The sequence below is a fragment of the Gossypium hirsutum genome, chromosome A05 (genome assembly GCF_007990345.1).
Source record: "Gossypium hirsutum isolate 1008001.06 chromosome A05, Gossypium_hirsutum_v2.1, whole genome shotgun sequence".
NCBI lineage: Eukaryota > Viridiplantae > Streptophyta > Magnoliopsida > Malvales > Malvaceae > Gossypium > Gossypium hirsutum.
Genome location: NC_053428.1, coordinates 49133788 through 49145974, shown reverse-complemented (window position 1 = coordinate 49145974; position 12187 = coordinate 49133788). Strand labels below are relative to the sequence as shown.

General features: G+C 35.5%; 1 protein-coding gene across 2 annotated transcripts; it reads right to left on the bottom strand.

The window, feature by feature from the left end:
* Nucleotides 1–1262: 1262 nt before the first annotated feature.
* Nucleotides 1263–2601, bottom strand: LOC107959929 (uncharacterized). Of its 2 annotated transcripts, none has more exons than XM_041112588.1 (2): nt 1996–2601; nt 1263–1491 (listed from the first exon to the last, which is right to left on the bottom strand). In XM_041112588.1, exons 1-2 carry the CDS (start codon nt 2336–2338, stop codon nt 1472–1474), a joined length of 363 nt encoding a protein of 120 aa, XP_040968522.1. In that variant the 5' UTR covers nt 2339–2601; the 3' UTR covers nt 1263–1471. The 2 variants fall into 2 exon arrangements, with proteins under 2 accessions (XP_040968522.1, XP_016751591.1); XM_016896102.2 differs by having other exon boundaries at nt 2005–2601.
* Nucleotides 2602–12187: the final 9586 nt, after the last annotated feature.

Below are 12187 nucleotides of genomic sequence, written 5' to 3'. Positions count from 1 at the left end.
TCTTTAGATGATAACAATTTTTGAGTTAGTTGAGTTAATGAGCTTTAGTTCATCATCTTAATTTGTTTTAAAAAATTTTGAGTCGAGTCAAGCGAAATGAAATTGAAGTCGAATTGAATCGGGTGAAATTATTTGAGTTAATTTTTTTTAAAAATTAAATATGTTTAATTTTTTAAAAAAATTAAATATGTCAAATTTAAAAAAAAAATTGGTGTAATGTCAAATTTAAATGTTGTTACAATATAATTAATTGCATGTTAGAGCACATAAATTTGAAACTATATATATTTGAAAACTTTTTTTAAAGCAAAAATAAGAGAAAGAAAGCGATACTTTAGTATGATAAATTTGAACTAATAATTTATTTGTTTAGGTCCTCAAAATTATTGTTTTAGATTTTTAAAATTTTAAACTTTATATATTCTTTAGAATTTTTTGGAATTTTTATTTATAGAATTTTTGTTTAGAGATGCCAATTTATTCATTTTTGAAATTGGTAAGAACCACAGAGATATTTACACCAATATGTTATTCGAGTTATTCAAATGGTAAAATTTAGCTCGACTCAAACTTGAAAAACCGATTTATTTATTCAATTTCAGTAAAAAAATTTGAATAACTCGAGTCGATTAACTTATAATTTAAATTTTCTTTCATTTTTTTCGAATTAATATGAGTAAGACTTAATTCATAATTTATTAAACTCTAATCAACCCAAATTTAAAAAAAAATTATTTTTTTAAAATATAGAAATATAAATTTAATTTTAAAATTTTAATTAATTTTTAGATAATAAAACAAATCATTTAGTGGATGAAATGAAGGTGGAGGCAGAAAAATCTGATGGACTGTGAGCAGGAGGGTAGGTCATCCCTACCCCTACCATGTTGAAATACATAATTTTATTAATATATAAGTGTGTTTAATATTTATTCAATTCAAATTTAATATTTAAATAAAAAGAATAAAAATATTATGGAGGTGTTAAATTGTATTTTATATTTTTTATTAAAAAATAAATAAATTAATGTCATAGATAATTTGTAAATAAAAAAATGGATTTCAAATACATCAAAACTATTCACCTAATTCAACCTAAAAAGAAGAGAAAGGCAGGGGTCCCCAGGCAGGCACCGATGTACACCGCTACATAGCCAGAATCACTCGCATTGTCCCACTTATCCATCCAAACATTGTATGTATTGAATTATACTCTAAATTCAATTGATCTCATGTAGATACGGCCAACATACATATTGAGATATAAAAACTTTGGTATACCCATATATTAAAAAGATTTGAAGAAACACAACAGCTTTTGCTACTTCCAAACAATGCCACATTCCATCCGATTTGAATATAGAAAACCAAAATGAATCCAATACATGTTTAATGGTCGGTTGTATAATACTAATTAAAGCAGCAATATATATCCACATCTCCTCAGCAATGCCCCTCTCTCTCTCATCAATCACCACAAAAGCTTCCATTCTGCGATGTCAAATCATATTCAAATAGTTAAATATCATCCTATTCAACCCCAGCTCAATTTATTGTCATGAATCAGATCAGATCATAAGCACAAAAGGTTAGCCAACCAAATAGGGTTTAAACAAGATACTGCTTATTCATTTCTAATCAAATAAGTAAAGCAACACATGGTACCTCGCCAGGTAACTACTTTGATCAAGGAGGAACTTGTCCATAAAAGAATTAACATATCCTAATACATCTTAATAGAAAACTCCATCAAACTTTGTATGAACAAGTATGTATATAACAATGACGTTATTAAGTTGACTCAAGGGATAAGTATAAAGGACACATGTAAGAAACATGGCGAGTTCACAGATGAAGTTTCAGATTTTAAGGACACACTAGTCCAATTCTGAGGCAAAACATAGCACTTCCATGTCGTTTGACGCTTTCAAAATCAACCCCATATAAAACAATTAATATATTAGTTTCTTAAAGAATAATGAAGGAAGAAATTACCGGTAATACCTTTTGTCGGTGAGGGAGGTGCCATGGCATAACAAAGAATCGAACGGCCCAACATCGAAATCGTTGAAACAATCCCAGCAACGTAAAAGAACATGAGCAGACCAAGAACCCAGGGCATCAGCATGAACCCTAAAAAGAAAGTCACTGATCCACAAAGCATTAAAGAAACCGATATCCCTAGCATCAGCCAAGCGAATCCCACCGCCGAAATCTTAGTCGGACCAGGCGTCGGTGGCGATCGGAGGAGATTCAGGACTAGCGCCGACAGCTCGTAAATAACACACGATAACGGATCCCGATGATGATCATGACTTTGCTGTTCACTTGGCATCATTTTCTTTATTTCTATTTCTAGGGAAAATTGGAAGACGAAATCTATTTGTAAAACCCGAAAATGAAAATCCGAAGAAAAATTAAGAAAGATTTGGGAAATCAGGAACTAAAGTAGACATTGTTTTGCTAAAAACAAGGCAAATGGATAAAGTTGAGACAGTTAATAAAAGGGGCGTTTGATTGGAGGACTAGACTGGATACTTGTGTTCCGTGAGGAAAAGCAAAACTCAAATGAATGGGCAGCCTTTGGTTCCTATCTTATCGGTCTCAACTTTGACCTTATTTAGCAAATATTAAAAAAAAAAATTAAGCAAGATAACAAAGGGAGATCACACTCAACCTACTTTAATTTGGTGTTTAACAATCAACATTCCCACTTGTATAAATTCATATTCTAACAAATCACCAAAATTTGTCTCCAAATTTCTTTTTGAAATCCTAAATATCATATTCTTTTTTTATCTTTCTCTTTTTCCTTTAATTTATAATATTTCTATACAAAAATTCATTTGCAAGTAGGGATAACCCGAATCACTTGAATTCATCCACTTTAAATTACTTTAAACAAAATTTAGCAAATTAATCTCTCCCAATAAAATTGTAACAATTTAATCTTTGTCAATTTCAAAAGTAAGCAATTAAGGACAATCACGATGTTAATGTCTTCCGTCAATTGCACACATTTTTTATTAGTATATAACAAATTTACCCTCCAATGTTTACATATTTTGTCATTTAGGCCTTAATTCTAAAAAATTCAACTAATTCAGTATCAACATTTACACAAATGTTACGAGATAAATTTGCTAATTAGGACCAAGTTAATAGAATGTGTGAACTTTAAGGGCTAAATTTCAAGTTCTACCATCAAAATCATTTAGAATTGATGGGAAATATTAACACTGTGATTAATTGTCCTTAGCTGCTCACTTTCAAAATTGTCAGGGATTAAATTGCTCTGATATTTTTGAGAGGGACCAATTTGCTCAATTTCAAAATTGATCTAAATTTGAAATTATACCAATCAAAATAATATATTGTTAGAATTAAATGACTTGAATCCTTATTTAAATAAGATACAGTGATAAAATAAAATAAAACTAAAATCTATATAGAACTACACTTTTTTATTTTATTTTATTTTAGAATAATATTTTTTAAACCTTATTAAATTCAATCTATTTTATATTGATTAGAATAAGGTGTTTCAATCTTACTAGAATATGGCTTTACAAGCCTATAAATAGACATAGTCTATTCCTCTTATATTTCATTCGAATTCGACATAGTGAAATTTCTTCTCCTCTGCCCATGGTTTTTTCCCGAAAAGGTTTCCACATAAAATCTGTATATTCTTTATTTTATTTTATTTTCACAAATTGGTATCAGAGCTTTCGAGTAGTTCATCTCGATCACAGTAATGATGTCTTTGAAGTATGAAATTTCGCTGTTGGATCACAACACCAGATTTGCATTGTGGCAGATTAAGATGCAAGCAGTTCTTGCGCAGATGGATCTGGAGGATGCCCTGCTAGGGATAGATAAGATGCCTTCGACATTAACAGATGAAGAGAAGAAGCGTAAGATTCGAAAGGCGTTAACACAATTACATCTGCATTTGTCCAACAAAATTTTGCAGGATGTGATAAAGGAGAAGACCACCACTGCATTATGTAAGAGGCTAAAACAAATATGTATGTCGAAAACTCTAACAAACAAGTTGCATATGAAGCAGCGTCTTTATGTTCATCGTTTGGAGGAAGGTGCGTCTGTACATGAACACTTAACAGTGTTTAAAGAAATTCTCTCAAACTTGGAGGCCATGGAGGTTCAGTATGATAAGGAAGATCTGAGGTTGATTTTACTTTGTTTGTTGCCCCCGTCTTATTAGAGACATGATTTTATATAGCTGCAAGTCTCTCACAGTTGATGAGGTTTATGATTCTTTGACCTTGTATGATAAAATGAAGCATATTGTGGTTAAACCTGACTCTTAAGGAGAGGGTCTCATTATTCGTGGGAGACAAGATCGGCATGCTGATGATGATCATGGAAGGACACAGGAATGGAATCCTCGCGGTAAATCTAAGGATAGATCGAAGTCTTCAAACAGAAGTAAAACTTGTAACTTATGCAAGAAGAAAGGGCACATTAAATTTGAGTGTTATTAAACTACAGAACAATATTAAAAGGGAGGCTGCGAATCAAAAAGGAAAACAACCAAAAATTTTCGGTGAAGCTGATGTTGTAGAAGACTACATCGATGGTGAATTTCTAGTTGCTTCTGTTAACAATTCTAAAGTGAGCGAAGATTGGATACTTGATTCAGGCTGCACCTTCCACATGAGTCCCAATCGAGATTGGTTTACAACTTACGAAATAGTATCTGAAGGTGTTGTTTTGATGGGAAATAATGCTTCATGTAAAATCGCAGGTGTTGGAACAATTAAAGTTAAGATGTTTGATGGAGTTGTCAGAACACTTAATGACGTACGATATGTTCCAGAATTGAAGAGAATTTTAATTTCATTGAGTACTATTGATTTAAAGGGGTACAGATACACAGCTGAAAGTGAAGTTTTAAAGATTTCCAAAGGTTCCATTATTGTGATGAAAGGGCAGAGAAAGACTATCAAGTTATATGTTTTGTAGGGTTCTACTGTTACTGATGATGTAGCTGTCGCTTCCTCTTCCTTGTCAAATGATGATATTACTAAACTTTGGCATATGTGCCTAGGGCATATGAGTGAGAATGACATGACAGAATTGAGCAAAAGAGGACTTCTTGATGGGCAACGAAATTGCAAACTGAAGTTCTGTGAGTATTGTGTTTTTGGGAAACAAAAGAGAGTTCGATTCACCAGAGAAATCCATAACACGAAGGAAACGTTAGAGTATATTCATTCTGATCTGTGGGGGCCATCTAGAGTGCCTTCGAGAGGTGGAGCTAATTATGTACTAACTTTTATTGATGATTTTTCCAGAAAAGTTTGGGCGTTCTTCCTGAAGCAGAAAAGCAATGTGTTTTTCGTATTTAAGTCTTGAAAAATTATGATTAAAAAATAGACGGGAAAACAAATAAAATACCTCCGCACAGATAATGGCTTAGAGTTCTATTCTGATGAGTTTAATAGACTGTGTAAGTCATAAGGGATAGTGAGACACTTGACAGTTCGTCACACTCCACAGCAAAACGGCGTTGTAGAACGAATGAACATAACGATCATGGAGAAGGTTTGATGTATGTTGTCAAATGCCAACTTACCAAAGTCGTTTTGGGCAAAAGCAGACTCTACTGCATGTTTTTTGATCAATCGATCTCCATCCATTGCCATTGAGAAAAAGACTCCAAAAGAGGTATGATCTGGTAATCCTGCTAATTATTCTGACTTAAAGATCTTTGGGTGTCCTACGTATGCTCATGTTGATAATGGAAAATTAGAACCGAGATCCATTAAATGTGTTTTTCTTGGTTATAAAGCTAGTGTAAAAGGGTATAAGTTATGGTGTCCTGAAAATAGAAAAGTTGTGATTAGCAGAGATGTCGTTTTTTGTGAAACTGCTATGCTACCTAACTTATCTCTTAAAGACTCTTCCAATAAAGAAAATCAAAAGCAGGAGGAGCATCAAATTAATACAGAGTTGACTCCTCAAGTCGATACAAAAATTGGGAATAGAATTGCTTATTTACCACAATACTCTATTGCCAAAAATAGAACTAGAAGAGAAAATAAACCTCCAAAGAAGTATGCCGAGGCTGATCTAATTGCTTATGCTTTAAATGTAGTTGTAGGTATAGATGCAAACCGAGAGCCATCTAATTATTCTGAGGCGGTTAGCTGTGAAGACTTAGAAAAGTGGATGTTTACTATGCAAGAGGAGATGAAATCACTCCACAAAAATAGAACTGGGATCTTGTGAAACTTCCTAAAGGTAAAAAGGTTGTTCATTGTAAATGAGTGTTTAAAAAGAAAGAAGAGACACTAGGAGTTGAAGAACCCAGATATAAAACAAGGCTTGTTGCTAAGGGTTACAGTCAAATTCCAAGAGTGGACTTCACAGATGTGTTCTCCTCTATTGTGAAGCATAGTTCGATTCGAGATTTGCTTGGTATTTTGGCCATGCATGTTTTGGAGCTTAAGGAGTTAGATGTAAAAACTGTATTTTTGCATAGAAAACTTGAGAAGGACATTTACATGCAACAACTAGAGGGTTTTACAGTCTCAGAAAAAGAGGACTATGTTTGCTTGCTGAAAAAATCACTTTGCAGTTTGAAACAGTCACCAAGACAGTGGTACAAGAGGTTTGATTCCTTTATGACTTCTCATTATTTCAAAAGAAGTAGTTTTGACAGTTTGTTTACTTTAAGAAAAATAGTGATGGTTCTTTCGTGTATCTACTTTTTTATGTTGATGACATGTTGATAGCAACAAAAGATAAATGAGAGATAAGAAAAGTCAAAGCTGAACTAAGTGAAGAATTTGAGATGAAAGATTTGGGACCAACAAAGAAAATACTTGGTATGAAGATTCTCAGAGATAGAAAAGCAAGTAAATTGTACCTAAGTCAGAAGGGGTACATTGAGAAAGTTCTTTGCAGGTTTAATATGCAGAGTGCTAAACCTGTTAGTACTCCTTTAACAGCCCATTTCAGACTTTCATCGGCTTTGTCTCCACAATCAGATGATTAGATTGAGTACATGTCACATGTTCCATACTCTAGTACAGTAAGATCTCTCATGTGTGCTATGGTTTGTTCACGTCTAGATTTATCATATGCAGTCAGTGCAGTTAGTATATACATGACGAATCCTGGTAAAGAACACTGGAAAGCAGTTCAGTGGATTTTAATATACTTACGAGGTACTACTGATGTCTGCTTACAGTTTGGAAGAACTAGAGATGGAGTCATTGGGTATGTTGATGTTGATTTTGCTGGAGACTTTGATAGAAGAAAATCTCTCACAGGTTATGTCTTTACAATCGGAGGTTGTGCTGTAACACCCCGAACCCGAGACCGTCACCGGAGTCAAACACGAGGTGTTAACAGACTTTAAACCACTTATAAAAAAATTTCCCAGACACTGCCAATCTGCGTACTAGTCGCATAAAAAAATCATATCTTGAGTTCAGAAACTCGGAATCTAGTTCCGTAAATTTTCCCTGAAACTAGACTCATATGCCCATCTACATATTTTTTTCTAGAATTTTTGGTTGGGCCAATTAGTACAGTTTATTAGTCAAAGTCTCCCATGTTACAGGGATCGACTACACTGACCTTTGCGCATTACGACTTGGATATCTCCCAGTACAGGGCTTCAATACTGATGTCGTTTGTTTCTATAGAAACTAGACTCAAAGAGGAATCTATACATATATGTCATGACTCCTAATTATCTCCGGTTAATTTATAATGAATTTCCAAAGTCGAAACAGGGAATCCAGAAACCGTTCTGGCCCTGTCTTACGAGAACCTGAATATCTCTTAACATACTATCCATATGATCGTTTCGTTACTTTCCTATGAAAATAGATTCATCAAGGTTCGTTTACATAATTTATTCACTATTTAATTCCCTTCCTACTATTTTTAGTGATTTTCCAAATCTACATCACTGCTGTTGTCAGCATCTGCCTTTAAGGTAGACTTTACCTATTTCATAGTTTCCATGATTCAACTAGCCCTTTTAGCATAAATAGCACAAATTATGATAGTGATTAACCATTCCCATGGCCAATCCTTGTTAAGCATATCCACACCTCTCAATAACCATATCCATACCAAATGATTATAACATTATACTCAAACATATATAAGCCATTTTCGCATGGCTATCCAAAATTATACAAGTCCAAAGGGTCCATGACCCCCAACAAAAAGGGTAGTCCTATACATGCCATTTCGAAGTTCAACCAAAATTGTACCAAAAGGGGGGGGCTTTGATAGTGTGGGTGACTTCGACTTCAAAATCCCGAGTCCGATAGCTGGAGAACCAAAATCTATAAAACAGAGAATCAAGGAGACGGAGTAAGCAATTTATGCTTAGTAAGTTTTGAGCAAGGGATTCCAGCACAACAAAAGTATAGCATTCATGTAGCTAAACGGATAATTTCATATGCACAATTTTTCAATATCATACTTACTTCACATTACCAACCCTTTTATTCATACACAAAGATCAACTTAGCCAAAGGCCGGTAGCTCATTTATCAACTGAGCGAATACTTATTTGTAAGGGCTCAACTAATTCAAAGCACATACGAAACATACCTCAATGTTGGGATGTTTCAAGCGTATTAACTGAAATTTTTACAGCAAGATCATTCATTCCCAAATCACGTACCTTCGGAATTTAACCGGATATAGCTACTCGTTCAAATGCCTTCGGGACATAGCCCGGTTATAGTAACTCGCACAAATGCCTTCGGGACTTAACCCGGATTTAGTAACTCGCACAAATGCCTTCGGGCTTAGCCCGGAATTAGTATCTCTCACAAATGCCTTCGGATCTTAGTCTGGATATGGTCACTTAGCACAAAGCCTTCGGGACTTAGCCCGGACATCATTCAAATAACCATGCACATTTAACAATAAATCATGGCACATTCGTATTTCATTTTCGTTAGCAAAACTCAAACACAAGACACTTATCATTCTTGCAATTTCGGCTCAATAGCCACACACAAAGAGCATGATTTTGATTTGCTTAAAACATGATCTAATCAAATCATAATTTAAGCTCTTTTACTCAATAACTTACCTCGGATGTTGTCGAACGATTCCGATAGCTATTCGACCACTTTTTCCTTCCCTTTATCGGATTTAGTTCCCCTTTGCTCTTGAGCTTAATTAAACAAATAAATTGATTTAATCATTTGAGCATCGAAAAGAGGAACACAAGGCACTTAGCCCATATTTATACATTAGACATTAAAGTCACATATGTACGGAATCATGAATCAAACTCAACATTTTAGCTAATTTTCCCCCTTGGCCGAATTTTCTAAGCCAAGACAAAAGCATCAATATGCTTGCCTCTAACCGAATACATGCAACACCAATCTCCTTCCTATGGCCGAATATGCATGTCTATGTTGGGGCCGATTGCAACACTTAATACATTCTACAAGTATGGTCACTTGTATTGACTAAACACCATTTTGTTTCAAGTTCAAAACTTGGCTAATACACACATATATACACTAGTAAAGCATCCTCTCCCTTTCCATCAATTTAACACATGCATTACTCATTAATATACAAAAATTATATTCGGCCTTAGCACACAACTTGCTAGCCGATTCTTCTCCATCTAGGAACCAATGCACATATGTGCTTACTCAAAAATGCTAAAAAGAAGATTCAAGAATCATCAATCCACCATCACATGCATCATTAACAAGCTTCATATTTAGCATGCAATGGTATTAACACAAAATCCACCTAGGCCGAATATCATCCCCATGACATAGCAAAGATTTGAACCATGGGCTAATTAGAACTCAAGCTAGCAACTAAAAAACATGCATGAATCTCATGGCACAACCTCAAACATACCTTGATCTAGATACAAGTATGGCCAAACCTCCTCCTAATCCTCTTCCAAACCAAACATGAAGCAAGAACTCCTTCCTCCTTCCTTAGAATTTTCGGCCAAAAGAAGATGAAAAAAGATGAACAAAATTTTTCTTTTCTTTTCTTTTACTCACGGCAATGGGGGGGCATGGATGAGACCATTCTTTTTTTTTTTCATCACTCCTCCTTTCATTATTTAATTACCATGCTCATTATTTTATTGTTTCCATCCATGATGCACCAACACAACATGTCTATGACATGTCTTGCCCATCACACTTGGTCTACCATACTTGTCATGGCCGGGCACTACTAATAGAGGGGGGAAATTGACATGCAAGTCCCCCCTTTTTCAACATGCACTAATAGGTCCTTATGCTTTGACCTATCACATTTCAAAATTTTCTCACATAAGTCCTATTTACTAAAACTCACATGCAATCGACTAAATCGAAGCTTGAAATTTTCACACATTCATAATTACATATTCTAGACAATAAATATCACATTCGAACATTTCGGTGACTCGGTTTAGCGGTCCCGAAACCACTTCCCGACTAGTGTCAATTTTGGGCTGTCACAACTCTCCCCCACTTAAGAAATTTTCGTCCCCGAAAATCTTACCGGTAAAGAGGTTTGGGTATCGTTCTTTCATCGAGCTCTCGGTTTCCCAAGTAGCTTCCTCGATCCCGTGTTTGAGCCATAACACCTTAACTAACGGAACCCTTTTGTTTCGCAACTCTTTCACTTCACGAGCTAGGATACGAATCGGTTCTTCTTCATAACTCAAGTCAGATTGAATTTCAACTTCTGAGGGATTAATCACATGTGACGGATCGGATCTATAACGTCGAAGCATCGAAACATGAAAGACATCGTGAATCTTTTCAAGTTCAGGGGGCAAAATCAATCTATACGCAACTGGACCAACTCGTTCGGAGATTTCGTACGGCCCAATGAATCTCGGGCTCAACTTGCCCTTACGGCCAAATCTGAGTACCTTTTTCCAAGGCGAAACTTTAATAAACACTTTATCTCCCACCTGATATTCAATGTCTTTTCGTTTCAAATCCGCATACGATTTTTGACGATCTGTGGCTGCCTTCAGACTTTCACGGATTACCTTTACTTTCTGTTCGGCATCTTTAATCAAATCAACTCCGAAAATTTTACTTTCATCGAGCTCGGTCCAAAACAATGGTGTACGGCATTTACGACCGTACAAAGCCTCGTAAGGTGCCATCTTAATACTTGATTGAAAACTATTGTTGTAAGCGAATTCAATCAAAGGTAAATACCGTTCCCATGAACTACTGAACTCGAGGATGCAACATCTCAACATATCCTCAAGTATCTGAATTATCCGCTCAGATTGACCATCGGTTTGGGGGTGAAAAGCAGTGCTAAAATGCAGCTTGGTACCCAAAGCTTCTTGCAATTTCCTCCAAAATCGTGAGGTGAATCTCGGATCTCTATCCGACACGATAGAAATAGGTACCCCGTGTAATCTCACAATCTGAGAAACGTACAATTCAGCTAGTTTATCCAATGAAAAATCCGTACGCACGGGGATAAAGTGAGCCGACTTAGTCAGTCTATCGACAACAACGCAAATCGCATCTTTCTTACTTGCTGACAATGGCAGTCCGGACACAAAGTCCATTGTGACTCGATCCCATTTCCACTCGGGTATCATGATCGGCTGAAGTAATCCTGAAGGCACTTGATGTTCTGCTTTCACTTGTTGACATATTAAACATCTCGAAACAAAGTTGGAGATGTCTCGTTTCATACCATGCCACCAAAACCGACGTTTCAAATCGTTGTACATTTTCATACTCCCCGGGTGAATTGACATTCGGCTACAATGGGCTTCGTTCAGAATCATCGAAATGAGTTCCGAATTCCTTGGAACACACAAACGACTTCTGAACCTCAAATAATCATCATCATCAATTTGAAACTCCGATTCCTTGTTCGGAACACACTCAGCCCGTTTTGCAACCAATTCATCATCAACTTTCTGGGCTTCACGAATTTGATGAATCAATAATGGTTTGACTTTTAATTCAGCTACTAACACATTGTCGGGTAGAACAGACAAGTGCACATTCATCGCTCGTAAAGCAAACAATGATTTCTGGCTTAAGGCGTCCGCAACCACATTAGCCTTTCCCGGGTGGTAATCAATGACAAGCTCGTAATCTTTCAACAACTCAAGCCAACGTCTTTGTCGCAAATTTAAGTCTCTTTGAGTCATCAAATATTTGAGACT